Here is a 22,031-nt window from a genome sequence, read left to right on the forward strand (position 1 = left end):
AAATGAGGGAAAAAAGATTGATGTAAGCGTATGCATGATTTTGCCTACAGGTGAGAGCTACAGATTTTCTGATGCCATTTTCCATACCCAATACAAAATCTTCAACTTAAACTTGTGTTCTGTCAAAAGCTGACTATCATCCCATAAAAATAATGGAAAATCATACAAATCTTTATTTAATAGTTCAACTAGCCCTGTACAACTAACTATGTATGGTAAACTGCCGCTGCCCCTGGAAAATAACCATAACAGCCTGCACACATTTCAGTTTCAGTTCATTACACTGTTTGGATTTTCCAGTATGAAATACTTCAGAAGACTCTGATATTGTTCTTGCTCTGAATCATTTTACATTCTTTGTAGGCACCATACTGTTGTTGTTGTTGTTGTTGTTGTTGTTGTTGTCTGTTTTCAAGGGGAAAATAGCTGCAACAAGGTCATTGTTGCTGACATGAAACAGTTGTTTGTTTGTTTGGATTGCCATTAACTTAGAAGCTATTCTTCCTAGGGTCCGCAGTTTACAATGTGACAATACAATTTACACATTCACATAGTTTATCACAATACACAAACATTACACAACATAAAGCAAATCTACAATAACTTTAAAAAAGTAATATCATTTGCCATTAAAATAGCAAATGTTCACAGAAAACAGCCATAATAAATCCATGTTGGTAGAAAAGTGATAATCGCTGTGCAGGCCTCTGTTTTGGACCAGTAAAGAAGAGTTGGTTTCTTGTTTGAGCATGCAGCCAGTGTGTCTTACCACACAGCCCACAGTACATCACACAGTTTGGGGCTAGTTAAGGTTAAACTACAGGCAGGAGTATGTCAATGGGTGGAATGGTTATGAAACAAGGGGCAGCTGCTGTCCTGTTGTCCAACAGGCCCCCTTCACCCACCTCCCACTGCCCCTAATGACCTCCCCCTCGTTAGATGTTCTTAGTGGGGCCTGATGGGAAAGGGCTTACTGGAGATTGACCTAGTTTACATACGTTTGCATGATGTTCTAATATGTAATGTAAGGTACAAGCCGTACAAGACAAGCCTACTTCTTAGTGTACTCTCATGGGTACCTCATGGCTCCCAGTCCCCCCCTGTGCAATTCAGCAAACTCTCTACTCTACAGGACAAACCCTCTGTCTCTTCCAGGCTTCCATTCATAACCTAAACCAGTCTGGTGACCTACATTCATCCATCCACATGTCTATGGACCTCGCTCTCCTTCTTCTTGTCCTCAGTCCTTCTCTTTCGGGACCACTGTGAGGTTTTGTGAGGATAGGGTTGCTGTATTTGAAGGGAATAGTACAGAGGAGCAGAAGGGCTTCTGTTGTGTCATAAGATACTTCCATCTTGCTGCCTGCTAATCCACCATAGCAACATGCAGCACCTGTTGGCTAATGACATGTTTCATCAGCACTACTCAGTAGGCCTAAATGTTCTGGCAGTAGCTTTGTTGAATCATGTGCACTGACATTAACTTATTACCCTGTAGTGTTGATGTTATGATGTCATCTTTGCCATGCTAGTAACAGGGCTTTATTGATGTGAATGTTGTTTTAATGTTTGGAGTGTAAATTTGATCCATTATTAAATATCTCGAAACATATTGGTTGGATTGGCACTCAGAGATGTAACTTTGGGATTGCCATACTTTATACCCAAGTGATTCCCAACCAACTTTCTTATCATGTAAAAAATATCAACATCTACTTCATGATTTTGACAAAAAAGTTGATTAAATGATTAAATACATTGGTTTATGGTGCGCGTTACAGAGAGCAGAGGAGAATTGTAAACGCGTGTTAGTACGCATTTTCATGAAAAAAATTCATCTTGGTGACATTGTGAAATGTACTATTTAAGTCTGTCTACCACCTGTTAGCGCTCCTACTTTGGGTGTGTGAAGCTGTAACCTTATATGGGTGAAACACCAAAATTGTTGCAGATCTTTTTTCGTGTAGGAGAAAACCATATGTTGTCAACAACTGTTTGCTAGACAAAGAGTCTACATCTGTTACGTATACAAATCAGTGTCATGTCATCTTTATTGTTTTATAGTGATGTACCCAAATAGAAAGGAATTTGTGGGTTGCACCTTTTAACAGAATATAAGCAGCACCGTGAACACTGTTACTCTTTGTAAGAATGCGTGTTTGGTAAAGTTGTCTGACCTCGGCCGATAAATGGCGTTATAATCTACAGTCTGTTTCACGATTTCTTCATTGGATTTATACAGCAGAAGCAACCCCCACCTAACAACACGCGACCATGTAGAGACAGAAATGACATGCCGTTGTGTAAATAAGATAAATAACTTCAGGCTGTTAAGTTTGTTTAATAAAAGGAGGCGGTATAGACCTGTTCTATAGGAAAGGTATCCTTATGACTTCTGCTGTGATCTGGCGCTATATAGAAAATAAAATGAACTTGACCATGAAGGGGGGCTGGAGGGGGCCGTTGGGGGGAACACTGTCAGTGCTCTATCTAAAAATCACAGCGCTGTAAGCATGAATGCTGTCTCTTAACTTCTAGCCATTAACACAGAGGTGACCTAAGAATTTAATTATCCTGTTTTCTTCTCTCTGTCAGTGTGTATTTCCATATAACCTCTCTGACCTCATTGTATTTTTTCCCCCTCTACCCTCCCTGTGTCCTCTGTCTCCAGTCTGATGTGTGAGAGTGCCGGCAGCCCGCTCCTCTGCCATCGCAATGGTCGACATGGAGAGCCACTACCATCCCCCCTCGCCCCTGGAGGACTCGGTGCTGGACAGCCCCCTGTGCGTCGATGACGAATTCATGGGTGGCATTGAGGAGCTCCAGGACATCTCGCAGTCCATAGACAACGACGGCCTCAGTTCCTTCGATGTCCCCGAATACCAGTCATCCAGCAATGGTTCTGAAGGTTCCACTGTACTAGGTGAATGCTCATTTTCTGATTCAGAGTGCCCCTGGAAACTTTGTGTTATCTCCTTGCCATTGTTGTTGTAGTCCCTCAGTTTAACCCCTTAATCTCTAATTTGTTGCATTTTACTGTTTAGAGAAGACACACACTTTGGATAATTTACTTATAGATCTAGAACTTTCTTTACCAATATTGTCCCACTTTTTTTTATCCCTTGTTGTTTTGAAACGTATTCTGGTTTACCTTGTCACCGATTTACTCGTTTTTACTCATTTTCTGCCCATTTCACGCCAATTTGTTGCCAATAATTCCCCCCTATTCATTCATCTCTTTCAATTTACCCTCCTCTTATTTTCTGCACTCCCTCGTTTCACCTCTTTGTACAGCCCTTCTCCTCGCCCCATAACCATTGAGGAATTCACACATTCCTCAGCCACCATGCACCACCGCTCAGGAAACATCCATTTTGCTGCTGTGTTTCCTCCTGAATCAAAGTCACATGGGCATATTGGAAAATGTGTGCTTACTTCCAAATTATGCAACAAGTGAAGAGGCTGTTAAAAGTGTGGAAAGATAAATATACAATGGAAAGAATAGATGGTCCAAGTAAGAAAAAAAGGAAGGAAAGAAGAAAAGAGCAGGAAGTATGGGTAAAAAGGCATCGCAGAAACATTTGTTGATGTCATGGAAAATGCAGTAAGGGGGGCTTTAGGATTTATGTTATTTGGGGGTGTTAACAGTGACACACAGGCGCAGAAGAACCACAGACATGTTTTTCCTGATACATGTGTACTAACACCAGGCAGGCACACAGCTCCAGGTCGGCTGCCAAATGCTGCTTATCCCTTTTCTGGTATGTCTCCACCAACTCATGTGGCTTGACTTAGTGCCGAGGTTTTCTACCATTTCATCTTTGCTATTTGTGTACCAAGCCTGTTCTATAAACCATGTTCCCCTAAGGTGAAATTGAAACTTTTTGGCAACCTATGTCCAGTCCTATGACCAGTTGTCCATGAGGAAGAGCAGTAATACCACTCCAACGCTGTTATGATAGTGACTCGAAGCACACCACAGGTGGCATGTTGATACCGCTGAATTAAGAGTTGTGATGAAACCGTCTTTGTTGGAGCGAAGAGGGAAACATTCCTCTAGTTCTTTGCTAGAGGGGGATGAAACCACACAGAAGGGATGCATTAATGAAGGCAGAAGATTTCCTAATATATATTTATTCAAAATGTATTAGTAATACTAGCGTTGAAGTCCTTCTGGATCTTAAATCAAGAGTACCTTGACCTTGACACAACTCAAGAGGGACAGAAACATTAGTAAGACCAATAGATAGTGATTCTGAGCTACAATAGGGTGTGTATTGTGCAAATACTGTCAGATCATTTTTGTATGAGAAAAACATCTTCTTTAAACATCCCAGTGCCATTTATACACAGCTTCCAGTCATCTATGTGCCGTACAGTCATAAAGAAAGTGTGATCCACACCAAGCATCAAGTATCACTTTACAAAATATTCAAGTTTGGAAGAATTTTACAGCTATATGCAAATACGACTAAGACTAGTAAGACATCTTTCCTCCTCTTCTACTGAAGGATAAATGTTGATTTATAAATACTATTTTTGTTTATAACGTATTCCTACATTATTTATTTATTTATTTAATTATTTGTCACAAACTAGCTTGCAAACGTGCATGCAACTGTTTTTGCTCCTTGCACAATTTGACAATTACCTATTTGAGGATAAACTGTTCAACAATCAGTCTTGAAATTGAGCTATAGGTTTCTTATTTAAGCTTGCACATTATCCACATGGTCATGAGGAACACTGTAGCTATACAGCAACAATGGAAATAATACATACTGTACCTAGAAACTGTGTGTTTGCCCACTTCCAAATCAGTTGTGATAAAACTGCACGTGCAGGGCAATAAAAGCCACTGTGTCGTATGAATGATAAGATCGGTCAAACAGAGAAGGCTCTTTTTGAAAGTCAGTGCACAAAAGCAAGTAGATAGATAAAACTTTTTTTTTAACTTTTTATCAATTATGTGCTGTTTACGGTCTTTTTAGAATTTTTTTTTGACAACTGCAAAAGACAAAACATGTTCAAACATGTCTTTTAGTTAGCTATCAGTGTTGACTTTGGCTCAGGATGTTTGTTTAGTCAGTAGTTTAATCGCCCGTGTTCCTCTGTTTTGTAGATGCCCTGACTCCAGCATCCAGCCCATCGTCGGTTGTTTACGGGCTGGCGGCGGGCCAGGAGGACTTCTCATCTTCTTCCTCGCTCAATCTGGAATGTCGAGTTTGTGCTGACCGCGCCTCGGGGTACCACTATGGAGTCCACGCCTGCGAGGGCTGCAAGGTGAGCCCAAGATTACACACACAGTAATTATACGGCCACACAACTGACATCCAGTTGAACGTGTGGAAGACTTATCACACAGATAACGGGGTGCTTTTACGACACTCACCTTACACAGTTGTTTTTTTTACTGCTGCTACTTCTGCTCTCTCTTACCCTGTCAATACTGTTGTCAATAATTCATCCACGTGTCACCAACACAAGTACGAACAAGCCAGGATTCACAATCAGTCTTCTGTCCTCATGTGACTAATTCCAAGACTGTAAATCTTATATTTGATATCCACTTTTTCAAGAGCTACCCTAAAGAAAGTGGTACAGGAATCCAGAGGCCTTATTTTTTGTGACCAAATCTGAATGCATCATGAATGCATCATGAATATCATGCGTCGTCGTCATGCGCTTAGTTAATTGTTTACCATGTTGAAGAACAACCCAAGGCTGTTTTTCAGGATTCACTGAAGGGGAAAGAAAGTCTAACCTGCCGTGTGTGATAAATGTGTTTTTGAACCAGTGTTGCTATATTTTGTATCGTTTTATACAATTGTTTTCTTCATCATGACTGAAGTAAAACACTGATGTAGCTTCAGAAGCTAAAGCCTTTTCTACGCCTCCTCACTGTGAATCCAGCGGGACAGCAGTGGGAGTTTCAATGTCAAGAAGTGAAACATGTCAACATGCTGTTACATATACATTCACATACTAACTGCAGAAGCAGCTCGCAGACGTGTAAATCTATGCAGCAGTGTAAATCTATGCAGCAGTGTATTGTTTTTCAGTGTTAGTGCTATAGTTTATAAACCGTATGTGTGTGGCTGTGAATGCATCAGTACAGAAGAAAAAGAAGTATCTACTCTGGACAAAGTCCTCATTGGGTCCACAGGGCAGAGCCAAAACTTTGTGACCTTTGCAGGGTGAAGTCGTAACGCTGTAAAACTAAAAAACAACCGATTATCACAGAAGTCAAGGTGAATTTGTTTGGCCTTTAGGAGAGGGTCATTAAAAAGTCCATCTATCAGAAGTGAGCGATGAAGTGCCAAAGGGGAGATAATGGGGAAGTCCATCGCAGTTACAACATGAGCTGGATCAGCTGAAGCTTTGTGAGCATTTCTTCATCAAGTCTTTCATAACGTTACAAAAATACATCCAAAAGGCTGCAATGAATTTAGACCTGATTTGGAGCCACCCTTTATTTCAAGATTGGCAATAAAGGGTTGAGAGGAGGGGGTAATAAGTGGGACAAAGAGAAATACAACAAAGGCTGCAGGTAATGGTATACATGTTAACATACACAAAGCAGCATTGTTCACCAAGACACCTGGGTGGGTTGTGCCCTATCCACCTTTTAGTAATCCATATTCTACTGTGTGCCTGTAAATGTACTTAATGTATACACGGGGTATGTTGGCTGAGACTCCTGACAATTTCTAATAATCATATGATAACCACCTGTACAAACAGGTGTTTGTGTTAGTGTGTGTAGAGTGAGTGTGAAAATAATGCAATATTCACAAAAAACGTTCCCCTTTAAAGCATGACTAAGTTGCTTCTCACTACAGAAAGTTAATGTTCATGACCAAATAAGCAACTCTTTCATTATAGTATACAGAGTAACGTATAGGTTGATATCATTGTATAACAGACTTCAAACACTCAAGATTCTCAAAGTGCTCGCAACAGCGCTTCAAACCAATCAAATATACAAATCTCTGACGTCAAGTGTCCAACATAACTCTACTATATGCAACAAACATTTCAATGTATTATTCATAAGACATACATTTCAAGTCTTGAACACAAGTATCCCCTCTCATTGGTATCATATTCAGTATCCCCCTACCACTATATTGGGGGGGCGGCCCCCCCAAGATTTATTTTTGGGCTTTTTGTGTCTTTATTGTAGAGATAGGATAGTGTATAGAGTCGTAAATCAGGGAAGGAAGTCATTTAAGGATACCTTTCCGATAGAAAAGGACAGCTGTCAATAAAAGTAACACATGAACACCAAGATTCCTTCAAGTGTTTGTGTCGTCGTGTCACCGTGTCGGCATGTCGGCTTGTCCCCCCCCCCCCCCCCCCCCCCTCCCCCCCCCCAACGCTGTAAACCGAGGGGAAACACTGATATTCATCCTGTTATCATTTCATGGATCTGAAATACAAGAGGTCTGACCTCTGTAATGACCATGAACTGATCCTTTTACGACAGTGGACACTATCAGAGTCAGCATGTTCTGACATGGCTTTAAGTTCCCCTTCTATAACGGGTGTATTTATGTATTATTTATTTACGTGTTAGTGTCACGTCAGTTAGCAAGCTGCGAGTCAGATTGTTAGTTAACATTTGCTCGCGTGGTTGCTGCACGCCTGTGTTCTCCTGTACTGTGTGTCGTTTTGTGTGTCTGTGATATTGTTTTATGTATTTTGGCACATTGAGTGACAGCTTTTGGATGAAACTGCAAGCAAGTATGGCTTAATGTTGTATCAAGCAAGCCCGCTGGCAAATTTCTACACTCTATCCAAACACAAATATGCCACTTTGTCTGTCTCTGCAAAAAGTTAAAAGTGTCTCTTTGTCAAGGTTGTGCAAGTGCAAGGCTAATGGTGAAATAATGTTTCTGAATGAATAACTGCATTTCTGATGGATTCTTTCTTCATGAGGAGTGAGAGTCGATAATGTTTTATGATAAAACCATGATTTTGGTTTCATAAAAGCAGTACTGAATTATTCTCTGTTGTATATGAAGTTTTATGGGCCTTTTCCCCCAGCTTATTGTCTGAATAAACTGCTCTACTATGTTCATGTCTCCTTCATATGTTTGAGAATACTTTCCATACAACAAGCAGATAAGTCTTTTTTATGTGAGTTATATTCACATTTTAACTAGTCCCCCCCCCCCCCCCCCCCCTTCCTGCAGGGCTTTTTCAGGCGAACGATCCGTCTCAAGTTGGAGTACGACAAGTGCGAGCGCCGCTGCAAGATCCAAAAGAAGAACCGCAACAAGTGCCAATACTGCCGCTTCCAGAAGTGCCTGTCAGTGGGCATGTCACACAACGGTGAGTCCTGACGGGCGGGGCAAGTCTAGTCACTGTCACAAGCACACACACACACACACACACACACACACACACACACACACACACACACACACACACACGCATGGTTCTTGTTACTTGTAAACACACACTACTAGCACACTTTTGCAGATGCCAAGAAAGATTGAGCAGACACGTACACTCATAATTAGCACACATAAGTAATTGAACACCACAGTTGGGTGTTGTTGTTGGGAGTTGCATGTTAAGGCAAGTCCCTAACTGAAGACCAACGCAGGCTATCAGACAGATTCCTCAAAGTTTAAGAATTTTGTCGATCTGCGTTTTCCTTTGTTTTTATATAAGAAAAAGAGAACTTCAGTTTGCACTCATGCACAGAATACACTTCATCTGTGTTTGCATGCTGCAGCCTTTAGGGTTGTCTTATGAACAACCCTAAAGTATAGCACTTCATGCACTGTGTTTAACAACAGTCATTGATTCTTGTCTTGTTTCTCTAGTCTACAGTATATATTTGTGAAGAAAGAACTAAAGATAGTCGTCAAATCTAAAACTATTGAAAAGTAAATCATGAGGAAAAGTCTGAATTTAGGGATACATTTATTATTTGAATTATTATGTTGTAAAAATGTCTTGTATAATTTAGTCGTCATAAGGAAAAAAAAATGTGTTTTGTGATTATCAATCCAGCCTCCTTATCTGCTGCCCAAGTACAAACACAAACACCTGCACATGCAGTATCTTTGAACTCCCTAAAAATAATCTTGTCTGTCTTGTTGACTGACTTCAGTTTTTTCTCCTCATTTTATCTTTGTGAAGGAATATTGATCTTAAAGTACAAGATTCTGTTGGAAATTGTTTACCCTTGGATACAACATGGCATTCTGACATCTGGTCAAGGTCAATGTACTGATTGTGGTAAAAAAACAAACACAAAAAAAAGCCCTGTTTGTGAGGGTGAGCTGGGTCCATCAGTGTATTTAAAGTAGAAAGGTCAAACAGGTCAGTGCAATCTGAGTCTTTACACTTACACTCAGCACACTTTGCAGATATTGCACACTGGTGGCAGTAGCTCAGTCTGTAGGAACTTGGGGAGGGAACCGGATGGGTCGCAGGTTCAAGTCCTGGTGTGGACCAAAAATCTGGAAATTGATCTGGTAGCTGGAGAGGTGCCACTTCCTTAGCTCTGCGGACGTTCCCTTGAGCAAGGCATATAACTAACCCCACCATGTGCATGTGTGTGTATTTGAGCCTATGTGTGTGTAGCATGTTCAGCAACAGAGTGTAAAGGTGAATTTCCTCTTCTTCTTCTTCTTCTGATGCAGATGCTGGAAAGGGCAGCTTAATTTCGTCCCATGAGGTTACTCATTGGAGATGTTACCTTAAGAAATGGCCAAGATCTTTCTTGATGATGCAGTACTTCCTTAAAGCTCAGGAGTAGTATCCCTGTCAGCTGTACTTCCTCTTATGGTATATTTGTATTGAGTTTCATCGGCCTAAATGTAACATTAGAGGGGGAGGAAGGAGATTTGAAACCTCTGAAACCAGATCATTTGAGGTCTACAGGAGAGGAGAACTGCTAAGTTTAGAGCTTTGTCCCTATCTTTGTATCGATTGGTGATTGATTTGACAGCGTAATCTGAAGATACTGGACGTTCATAATGAAGTTCAGCTTTTTATGAAATGAGATGTATCATCACATACAGGATGACCTTCTGACTATGCATAGATGAAATTTACACTTGGAAATAACATTATTCACCAAAAATCACACTGACTTTTATCCTCTTTCAAAACATTTTTTTATTATAACAGATTGTTCTGATTTATTCATTTAATGAAAAATCCATATTATCCATCCACAATTCTGATGATCAGGGACAATTAGACTAAAATGTAAATCTTAAGAAAACAATTGGATGAATCAATCTATGGGGTGAAATAAGAAACATGAAGGCAACATTTAAGTTAGAATAAAGGTAAAAAAAAAAGATTGTGAAAAAGATTGTTAATAACAATTAAATAAATAAATTAACAACCTGATGTGTAAAAATGATACAGTATATGTATGAGTTTTTGTGTAAGAGAGTTCAGTGTGTTCACTACTGTTTGAGAAATGTTTGGGGCGGCAGTGGCTCAGTCCGCAGGGACTTGTGTGGGGAACCGGAGGGTCACCGGTTGAAGTCCCGGTGCAGACCATCATATGGAAGTTGTTCTGGTAGCTGCAGGTGCAAGGTCACTTCTCGAGTACTGCTGAGGTGCCCTTGAGCAAGGCACTGAACCCCCAACAGCTCTGGCGCGCTCCCTGCGTAGCAGCCCCACTCTGACATCTCTCTACTAATGCATGTCAACAAATCCTGTTTGTGCACGTTTGTATTTCAGGACTATGTGTGTGAGAAGCATGTCTCTCAATAACAGAGTGTAAACCAGAATTTCCCTTAGGGATGAATTAAGTGTGAAAAATAAAATAGAACAACTTTTTTCCCTATGATCTGAAGGGACACACATTCATGGCTATTCATGTCTCAGTTGTAGAATGCAAGTTATTTGATTAAATGTACTTTTATTACCATGCGACACAAGTTAATCCAGCATCTTAACAAAACAACCTAATGGTACCTCATATCTCATCTATTGACCTGATGCATTGTGAAAAACACACCATGTAAAAGGCTTCATGCAACATAAGGTAGTAAAGGAAGACTTGAATAATCTTCCACCTATTAGCCGTTGAAACAGATGACTTCACGGATTGACAGACTGTCCCCCTCCCACCTTTAGCCCCCTCCCCCCCTTCACTCACTCACAGATTCATCCCCTCACGACGCTTCTTAGGACTTATGCTCAGCTTAAGATCACTCACTTCCTCTCATCTTTATTAGACTTGGCTCCTGCCCAGGAGTCCACTGTGAGAGCTTTGGCGGCTTCAGATGCTCCATCCACTTTGTGAGCAGTTATCTAATGGGCCCTCATCTCTCTGCATCCCCTGCTCATTCCTGCTCAGCTAGCCTGGATGAGTTTCAGCGATGTGTGGCTTGCTGGAAAACAGGGAAATCAGATCTCCTTTTATGCGTTTATAGTCTCGTAAAATGCAGGCGGTAGATGCAGCTGGATGCCGGCTTCTCAGGGAGCAGTGTGTGAGTGTGTTTGTGTGTGTGTGTTTACGAGAGTTTGCATCAGCTTATGCCCATTTAAATTGGAGAGGAGGGGTTAAAAACAGTTCACCTCTAATCTTGTTAGTCAAATTGGATCAGGCCGTCTGAGAGATGCCAGCATCCTCTAGGAGAAAAACAACTACGGTAATGTTGTCTTTAAGCTCACTTCGAATGCAACGCTCATAATCATTTCTTTAAATGTAATGCATAGAAACAAAATGATTTGTACCTCTTTCTAATTAAAAATAAAATAATTTGTGCTTCATTGGTATTTTTTACAGATTAAAATGCATTTAGAACAAAATGTATATATTGAGAATACGTGTCTGTGCACAGGCAGGTAATAAGAGGGAAAATACAATTTTAACACGATTATACATCTTTTAGATTAGTCACAGTAGTAGCTGATGCATTGCATTGTTTTGTAGCATGTAACTGCTAAATGTATTCTGTTATGGAGTAAGGTCCCTTTGATGGTTTTTCATCTAACAGATTGTAGCTCCGCTGTTTACACACCTCTCCATTTAACACTAAAGAACGCTTCATGACATCCCAGCTCTTAGAAAAAACAACAGATTTTAACAGAAGTGGTAAAGTTGTGTCAGGGCTGGACTGACTGCCAGTTTTCTTCTTCCATGGATACAGCACATTGGACTCAACAACAACATGTACACACCAGTGTTCATGCATCCAAAGCTGATTATGATTGACAGCTACCTAGCTACTACACTGTGATAATCAAAGTGCTCTTCTGGACATTGTGACATGGCCATCGCTCAAGACCACCCTGCTCCCGTTATCACTCAAGGAACATGTCCTTCTTGGAACAAATGTAAGACATTCACTATGAGACAGCCTGAATCACAAAACTTAAATAGACATCAGGGATCAGGTTTTTTTTCCTTCTATGGCGAACTGGTCCGTGATTTCCTGACCTCCTGGCCTCTCTGTGGAAGAATATTTTCATTAGATTTAGAATGTGATTCGAGTAATGGCACATGGCTGTTTTATGCAGAGACTGTTCCCACTGCATGTTTTTCTAAAAAGACAGAAAAATATAAATAAAATGTACCGGTAACTGCTTTGCCTTTGACTGAATTCAGGCCTTGGGCTGCACTTCAGTTCAGCGATATTAGAGATTTATTTATAAAGACATCAGAAATGCAAGGAGTATTTGATCAAGCCCTGTTAGATTCGTACTGATTACAAAGTTGTGTTTTTCCATGAAATACACTATGTAAGATTTTCTTGTTTTGAATACAACAGAACGAATACTGCCTGTAGATCCGTATGTTGGGGGGAAATAAGGCTTTGGCACCAGATGTCAGGAAAACAGAAGGTACAGAAAAATGATCGGCCTGAGCTCTGCTTACCTAATATGACTGGTGCTTTGTATATCATTGCTACTGTTCCCAAAGTTTAAGTTTGAAAGATTATAATGTTTTTTGGATGCATTAAATGTTTCGTTTTCTGCTTGTGTGTCTACTTGGATTCATTGTACTCTGTGAGGTGTCTGTGTAGTCATTTTGAAAAATAATTCCTCAAGATGTGTTCAACTTGAATAAGAAGCTTTTGATGTTCAGTGGAGCATCAATCATTTAGTCCGCTCTTCTTTGTCCAACATTCTGTCTGTTTTTCTCTCTACAGCCATCCGTTTTGGTCGGATGCCCCAGTCAGAAAAGCTAAAGCTGAAAGCGGAGATGGTGACGGGGGACAGGGAGATGGAAGACCCTCAGCTAGCCGACCAGAAGACGCTGGCCCGGCAGATTTATGAGGCCTACCTCAAGAACTTCAACATGAACAAGGCCAAGGCCCGAACCATCCTCACCGGCAAGACCAGCACTCCTGTAGGTTCATTAAGAGCAGGGGGTCTGTGAGTGAGATATTGCATGTGTTTATGGATAGTGTGCTTGAGGTTGTACTTATAACCAGAATTTCCTCACAGGTCAAGGTCATGATGTCTTGCAACTTTTTAATTTATGCTTTCCCCTTTGGAGTCATTTCATCTTATTCTGAGCACATTCAAAATTTGCAATCAAGCTAATGTCTCAATACGACCTGGCAGCCAGTACCTCAGAGAGCATGTGCTGCCAGCCAATGACAGAAATAACTTTCTCAATCAGTAGTGCGAGCCAACTCACAAGTTCGACAAGGAGACATCTGTTTGCAGCTAAAAGATATAAAGAGCCAGTGTTTGCTGCCCTTTTTCTTCCATGCCTGAGCTCTTTAATCCCTAAATTCATCAAAAGAAAAAATCCCTCGCAGCCTTTTATTTCTTTGGTTGTCCCTTCACCAGAAAAAAAGAAGTGAACAAGTGAGGAGTCAAAGACTACAGCCCTGAGTTGTTGTGAATTCCATGGATGGATTTGTGTATGTGTGAAATAGGTCAAGAGGGACAGGTCAGTCTGGGTGCACATTCATGTTCAAACACAGACATTCCCCCCACTGCTTCTGGACTTCAAAGCCTCAGATGGATAAGTGTGCTTTTATAGTACACAGGGAGTCTGTGGGCTATGTAGCCATTGACAAGAAGGCAGTAAGAAATGAACATTCATTTTTCATGGACTTTTATGCAATACAGAAGTTGACTATGAAGCCCAAACTTTACTGTGTTTGAATGCTCACATGTTGCTTACCTTTGATCTGAGAACGTTGGTTATTAAAGATAATTTTTCTTATGTTAAATACAAGATGTCTAATATATTTGAGTAACAAAATAGACCAAACTGATAAAAAGGTGATCTAGGTCATCAACTGATATGGATCCAGTAAATGTCTGTTAGTAAGATCCTCGTCAGATTTGACTCATCAGTCTGAATGTCTGGGTAGATACTGAGCCATAACAGTGTCCTTTTTGGCCCTGATCTGTGTACAGTAATTAATGCCAGTTTTATAATCTGACTTGACTGGTTGTGTTGTGCTGTGTTGTGATTAATCTGAATGCACGTCAAGTCTTGACTGGAAGTCTTTGAGAAAACAAGCAGCTTAAGAAATGCCAAGTTGTTGCTATTGCTCTGAGCTCCAGTTTGGAGCAGGATTTTGGAACAAAAGTGTTATTTTGATTTCTAGAAATTATAACTACTTAAACCTGTGCTGTAGCTAGAGTGATAATTGAGTTTATATTCATTATTCTGTCAGTTATTACTCCTGCTGAGTTCTGTGAAAAAAGTTCATTTATGAGGAGGGCTAGCATTGTTCTAATTTTGAGGCATGCTAGCAGTGTGGCTGTCTTGGTTGCATGATTGATCTCTTTGCCAGTTTGCTGGCCCACTGCTTTTATCAAACTGAAACGTATATCACCAACATTTTGTTGGATTACCACAAAATGTTGTAGCCTATTGGTAGGCCTACCTGTAAAAGTAGACATTTCTTTTACTAAAAGCTGTAGCTACCAATGTAAGCATGCTAGAGCATTCAACAGAAAGAGAGTGAACAGTTAACTTAAGTCTTGCTAAATTCAGACATGAACACTTAGCACTAAATATTATTTTAGCACAGCATTACAGAGCAGCTACCATTGATGTACACACGCTTGTTAGCTACTTGCAGCCCACTTGGTCAGCCTAAATTTCAACAGAGAGCGAACACTGTAAACATCATTCTTGCTATGTACAGACATGAGCACTTAGCTGAAAGTATTAGTGGAGCAGTGGAGAACAGCTTCACAGAGCAGCTAGCAAGGCTACCTGTAGCCTCCTTCGCCAACTAATGTTTTTTTAGTCCTTTTATTACCTTGCAATGTTTCAATCAAAAAACTTTTAGCACACAATGCATTATAATAAATCCTAACAAACCAAGTGTTAGTGCTATTAGAATAGCCCTTTGCTACATTTCAGTACAGCAGTATTAATATTTCTAGGAAAAAATTACTTCCAAGCCACTGTGACCCATAAGGGTGATGCTGGAGGTTTCTAGAGAAGAATGTGGTTTTGGAAATCTTAGGAAACAATGCCTTTGGGCTTTGTAACTCTATCAACCCCATGGAAGTCTGCCTAACTCAGTGGTTTGCTGACGTTAGCATTTGGCAGTGTTTTACTTTAAAATCAAAAGGTAGACCTATCTTCTGTATACATCAAATGTGAGTGTGCAATTTGTCTCCAACATTGTTTGGAACCATCTGAAACTGTGTTAAATTTTATTTGCAAAATGTAGTACTTATATTTCACATCACATTATTTGCACCTAACATCTTTTTGACAGTTAAATTCATAATTGTGTAGCCATAGGCTCAGTATGTCATTGTGGAAATATGAAAGTGTCAATAAGGGCTCCGGGCCTAGCCTCCCGTTCAGGTAAAGATTATGGGTAAACATCAGTCACTACAGTGTTTCATGTAGGGACGATGGCTGATTGATCTTTTTCCTTATTTATGTAGTCAAGTCTGTCAAAAATAAGGAACACTGTACTTACTGTGTTGTATTCCAACAAACTTTCACCTATAGGTTGTTCTTATTTATAACAACAAATAACAATTACCACATGTCAATTTAGATGTAGAACAGGCCTCAACTTTACTCTGAAATTAGTACAGCTGAGATGGCAATAGCAAGGAAAAACTTCACTTGAACAGGCAGAAACCTTGAGCATGACCTGACTCGTAATTGGTGATCAGACATGTGTCACTAAGACTGTTAAAATAATTGTAGTAGTTGGAGTCAAGCAAGTCCAAGGCATATGATTCTAGCAACAGCAATCCACAAGAGAGTACAAATGCTCCATGGAAGACACAGGTTTACTGTAGTACTTTAATGGGAGATGATTGCATACAGATGCAGAAGACACAGGAGCTAGATGTATTTCTTCCTACTTTAGACTAAGCCTATAGCAGCCCTAACTACAGGCCAACAAGGCAAACTTGAGCAGGCCATAAATATAAACTAGAAACGTTTGAGCCCACTTTTAAAAGTAGAGACAGTATCTGCCTCCCTGCCCCAAAATTGTAGATGATTCCACAAGCTCTGCCTCCCATACTACTTTTGGAGACTTAAAAGTGCAACAAGCAAGCCTGCATTTTGTTCCACAGCTAAAACGAGGCTCTAAGAGCTGTTAAAAGGTGTGATGCTGTTGGACCATTCAGGCTTTTTAGGTGAGAATGGTGATCTTTGGGCGGCAGTAGCTCAGTCTGTAGTTGGTTGGGAACTGGAAGGTCCCCGGTTCAAGTCCCGGTGCATGTGTGTGTATTTCAGCCTATTTGTTTAACATGTTCAATAACAGAGTGTAAAATTGAATTTCACTCGCAGCATTAATTCAGAATATAGAATATCAGAAGAGGATTTAAGAGGAGGATTAAGAGAGGATTTAAGAGGAAGAGGAAGAAGACGTATACGTCTTCTTCCTCTTCCTCTTAAATCCTGCTCTAGAAGTTAATGGGGTTGAGTTAAAGATTAGAAATAAAGAAATATAAAGCTAATAACAATTTGTCGTTCTTTACTGTCCACAGCCTTTTGTCATCCATGACATGGACACCCTCCAGCTGGCTGAGCAGACCTTAGTGGCAAAGATGGTGGGCTCAGCAGGAGTACTGAAGGACAGGGAGGCAGAAGTTCGGATTTTCCACTGCTGCCAGTGCACATCGGTGGAAACCGTCACCGAGCTCACAGAGTTTGCAAAGTCCGTCCCCGGGTTCTCAAGCCTGGACCTCAATGATCAGGTGACTCTTTTGAAATATGGCGTGTACGAGGCCCTCTTCGCCATGCTCGCCTCAAGTATGAACAAGGATGGGCTACTTGTGGCGTACGGCTCAGGCTTCATCACCCGGGAATTCCTCAAGAGCCTGCGCCGGCCATTCAGTGACATGATGGAGCCCAAGTTCCAGTTTGCGATGAAGTTTAACGGGCTGGAGCTAGACGATAGTGACCTGGCCTTGTTTGTGGCTGCTATCATCTGTTGTGGAGGTAGGAATGCAGGGAAAATATCATATTTATTCATATTTGAATCTGATAGTTTGCCTTCTGGGATAAAATATCTTATTATTGGGTCTTTATAAATAGTATAACAAAGAGTAAGGTCCATTTACCTGCGCTCTTGTAAAGAGTCTCGCGATAACTTTTGTTATGAATAGGCACTTTACAAATAAAGATTGATTAAGCTCTTGCTCTCTGTCACAAAATGTAACCTCACATTTGGCAAAAATAGAAAGAAATTGTGGAGCTCTGCTGCTACTGCCTTTCTGTTAAATATTTTAATTCCAAGAGAACATCATTGTCATGGTTTTTAATTCAGGCCCCTTTTCTTCTTCCATTTCTGTCTCTGTCATTAGACCGACCAGGCCTGGTGAATGTGGCACACATCGAGCGCATGCAGGAGAGCATCGTGCAGGTGCTACAGCTCCACCTGTTGGCCAACCACCCGGACGACACTTTCCTCTTTCCCAAGCTGCTGCAGAAACTTGCCGACCTCCGGCAGCTGGTCACTGAGCATGCACAGCTGGTGCAGGAGTTCAAAAAGACAGAGGACACCTCACTGCACCCGCTCCTTCAGGAGATCTACAGAGACATGTACTGAGGGGTTTTCGATGAATAACCAGGAAGGGAACCCTATAAATCAACTTCTTTTTTTCAGGGACAGAATAAAAGAGTCCATAAGTCATAAGCTAGGTTGAACCACTAACCCCCCCTCCCCCCCACAATGCAGCAAGAGTTAGCTTCGTCTCCACTCCATTGTGTGGACAACATGTATGCAAAGATGCTATGTACAGTTAATTAGGACCCTATCTAGATACCAGTATGTACAATCTCTGACCAAACTCTTGGATGAAACCACAAAATGTTAATTGAAATTTTAAAGGTGACCTCTGAGGTTATCCCCCTCCAGACTTCTTAACTACTCCTAAAATTCAGAAAGAAAGTGAACTTGATAAGTCGCCACTCCAGCCGTTTATTTGAAAGATTTTTAAACTGATGTCAAAGAGACAAGAGCCATATATCCTCACAGCTATCAACACCCAAATAACTTCAGTGGCAGCAGTACAACAGTAATAATGCAGTTTTCAAGCAAGGCAGCTCCTGTGGGATTGGCTGTCGATAAAGGGTTGGTGACGGGTGCTCATGCACCAGCCCTCCAGCGTGTGCCGTCACCTTTTTATACCCACATAAGAAACCCTGAACATGATCACTTCTTTGTACTGTACTGTGAGTTTTCTAAGGCATACCTAGTTTGTGATAATACTGGAAATAACCGTTCAAATTCAAGCCTTGATATGGGTTATTATCAGCACGTAATACCACAGACTCTGTGGGGAAAAGTATTTTTTACACTTCAGAAAAAGGTAGCAAAATCTAAACTTTGGGAAGTTTTCCAAGACTGAAATGATCACAGCCACAGGTTCACACGCACCACAATGCAATTTCTGAAGCACAATCACGCCTGTGACATTATTAAATGTCACTCTTTTTATACTGGACCTCTGTTAAATGCCTTTGTCACAAAATACGCACTCAGATGTTTGGCACTCCGTCCTGGTTTGCATTTGCTTTTCTAGGGCTAACCCACAGATAATGCGCATTCCCACCTTCCTACAGGCAGACTTAGAGCTAGAAATGAATTCATCTGTTTCCTAATTTCTTACTCAGTCGAACCTTTTTCCTACAAATTACATCTCAGTGTGTTGTTTTTTCCCCCTCAGTTTTATCGTCCTGCCTTCCATTCTGTGCTCTGTGCAGGAGATGGATTCAGGGGTCTTACATGCACATTTGAATATGATGGCAAAAGAAAAGCAAAAGTACTTTTCCTTAATAGAGGAAAATCATAATGTCATGGTCAAGAAAAATACTTTGATAGTGAGAGGAACTTCTTCACCGGAAACTTGTCCATTTGTGTGAAAAGTGTTTTGTTTGTCTCTTTTTTTTCTCTTTCCCCTGAAATTCCATGTTAAGTTTGGGGACAATTTTAAAATCAAAAGGCAAAAAGCAGTTACAAGCCTGTCACCACCTGCACTTTTCTTCATTCGAGGAAGTGAGTCAGATATGATCTGAGACTTTCTGACAAGTTTCTAGTGACAGAGAACCAAATGGTTTTGGTCATTTTGTCCTCCTTTTATGATGATCATGCATGAGAAGAGGTCACTTTACAGGCTACACAGAAGACCTACAGTAAAGGAACGACAATGAGTAAACAATGAGGGCATGCAATGCTGATAGTTTGGGAAAAAAATGTATGTAAATCTTTTCCTTTAATCTGCCAATGCAACCAAAATCCAAAATAATCAAGAAGTTATTTTATCCAATCACAGGACATGGACCTTGTGACATCACATTGTAGAAAGAGAGTGCACTGTACATAGCTGGAAGGATTGCTTGCTCCGACTTTTAACTCGTGAGGTATACAAGGTACTAATGATGATCAACTTTTGTATTCCTCTGTTCAGTTAATACTTTGAAATGTTTGAGATTTTACACTTAATGTAGTTATATACATATATATATATATATATATATATATATGTATATATACTGTATGTTCTTTATGCTTAAAAGTCACATACTTGTGTTTAAATTGAATTGGATCATATTTTTATACTAAAAATATATACGTGAGACTAAATCAGAGAAGTGTTTATTTGAAATGGCACTATGAAGAGTGCAGTGTAAATAGACTTAAAGGGTAACAGGGCAACTGGTTATCTGGATATCCATCAAATCTGAATCCCGCTGGGGACATTCCTTTTGTTAAATGTTATATTTTCGATAGAAATCCTCCGTCTGCATCCGAAGTATGCATTCAGTTAATTTCATCTGCTTTTTTATCTGTCAAATTAAGTTCTCACCATATTAACTGAAAGCACTTGTGAGCTGTGCATGGCTGGACTCGCTCACAACTTTGGGAAGTTGATTTTTTTTTTTGACCTTTGAACACAGTCAAACCAACTTTTATCATTTGGAAGGTCAATCAACAGCTCGGCACTGATCATGTAATACTCTGTTCTCAGGTTGCACAGTTAAAAAACAAAAACAAATAGGTAATATATGCACAGAATTCATATAGTATAAAAAGTCCTCCGTGGTTGCCTCTTCTTTAACAAACCAACCTCTTTTTCTTTCTCATTTTTCACACCACATCTCTGTTGCTGATTATATAGAGAAACCGAATGCAGTCATAATTTGCAATGACATGCTACGCTTTTTACAGTCAAAATGATGCAGTAATGAATATGCAGTATGTGCTGTTTTATAATTCTGTTGGTTTTTGGGGTTTTTTTTGTCACGCTTTTTGTCTTGACTTTTCTCTCCTCACTCGCTGCTATGTTGTACTGACTCATCAAACATTTCTTATGCCATGAGTAGATTACTGACCTTCAAGCTGCCTCTCTTTACATATTATACCTTCTTACAGAATGTCAGTCCCACATGAAGAACTGATTCAGCGCAGCCGGGTTTTTTTTCCCCTTGCAGAGATGAACCGCAAAACAATCTGTGCCTTAGCGTGTGCCCATGCCATAAAACTCTAGAGATTCAGATAAAAAAGAAATACTTGACTTGTGCACACACACACTTCTAGAATGGTTGAACGGATGGTGTCGTCAGACAGAACTGGGCCATGCAGACAGGAAATGATGTCACAGAAGATTTTGGAAACTGTACAGCAGGACATTGGCTTGTTATTGAAGCCTTAGCTTGCTGTACATAACAGAAGCTATGAAGGATTTTTTTCTTTTAAATAAAGGACTTGACTTTTTAAAACTAAACCGGTAAAGGATGAAACACAATTAGTGCCAGGCCCTCGAGGAGAAACCTTGTAAATTTGTGATGTCTGCTTTCCCCTAGGAGTGTCTGTTTTGTGTTGAATTGACAAGGGACTTTTGAACTTGTATCAGGGAAATGTAGTCTTCCTTTGTTGAACTAGCTCAGGACGTAGAAATATTTTGTTCCTCCTTCTCGCTCTCTCATTTTTTCTCTCTCTCTTGAATGAGTTTATATAGTGCCCTGCCTTACTGCACACACACACCAACAAACAATACTCATTAATTCATTTGTAATTTTTTTATTTCCCAAAACTGGCCGAAAAATGTTAACCAGAGGGCAGCAGTCATAGAATTTAGATATTTTAATTATTTTTTTCCTTCCTGGATTTAATGGAGTTTTTTTTTTTTGTGGCTGTAGTGACGTGCGAAGAGACATCAGAGCGTGTCTTCGGATGTGTTGTCAATGTGTACTGTGGCGTGGTAACAATACTGTAAATGTTTGATGAATGTATATCTAGACATTTAAACAATGGAACCAGTTGACATTGAATGGATTTGAAATAAAACTATTTTGAAATCCTCCACATTTCTCAGTTGTTTGTTTGAATAAAAAAAGACAATGTTAGAGTTCACATTGCTCAATTGTACCTACGTCAGGTTTGTTTGCCATAGAATTAAAGTCTGCAAACAAAAATACAACCAGACATATTCAAATGTTTCTTATCTGAAGAGTGTAGCTCTTAGCTTTCTTGACAGCTGGAAGTTTGACATCTTTTGTTCTAAAGTCAGGCCTGTGAAAAAAAAGCGTATTGCTAATGTGCAATTGTAGAAACTAATGAGTGCACTCTGGATTTGACTCC

At 40.2% G+C, this 22,031-nt stretch overlaps 1 protein-coding gene across 1 annotated transcript in view; it reads left to right on the top strand.

Moving 5' to 3' along the window:
- Positions 1 to 21,753, top strand: part of pparab (peroxisome proliferator-activated receptor alpha b) — a 37,241-nt gene extending 15,488 nt beyond the window's left edge. Inside the window, exons 2-7 of the mRNA XM_020660515.3 lie at positions 2,672 to 2,923; positions 5,123 to 5,283; positions 8,199 to 8,337; positions 13,140 to 13,339; positions 16,933 to 17,386; positions 17,752 to 21,753. Coding sequence (XP_020516171.1) covers positions 2,716 to 2,923; positions 5,123 to 5,283; positions 8,199 to 8,337; positions 13,140 to 13,339; positions 16,933 to 17,386; positions 17,752 to 17,996 — 1,407 coding nt within the window. The 5' untranslated portion in view covers positions 2,672 to 2,715 and the 3' untranslated portion in view covers positions 17,997 to 21,753. The remainder of the gene's footprint in view (positions 1 to 2,671; positions 2,924 to 5,122; positions 5,284 to 8,198; positions 8,338 to 13,139; positions 13,340 to 16,932; positions 17,387 to 17,751) is intronic.
- Positions 21,754 to 22,031: the final 278 nt, after the last annotated feature.

Source organism: Labrus bergylta, chromosome 7, assembly GCF_963930695.1.
Source record: "Labrus bergylta chromosome 7, fLabBer1.1, whole genome shotgun sequence".
Lineage (NCBI taxonomy): Eukaryota > Metazoa > Chordata > Actinopteri > Labriformes > Labridae > Labrus > Labrus bergylta.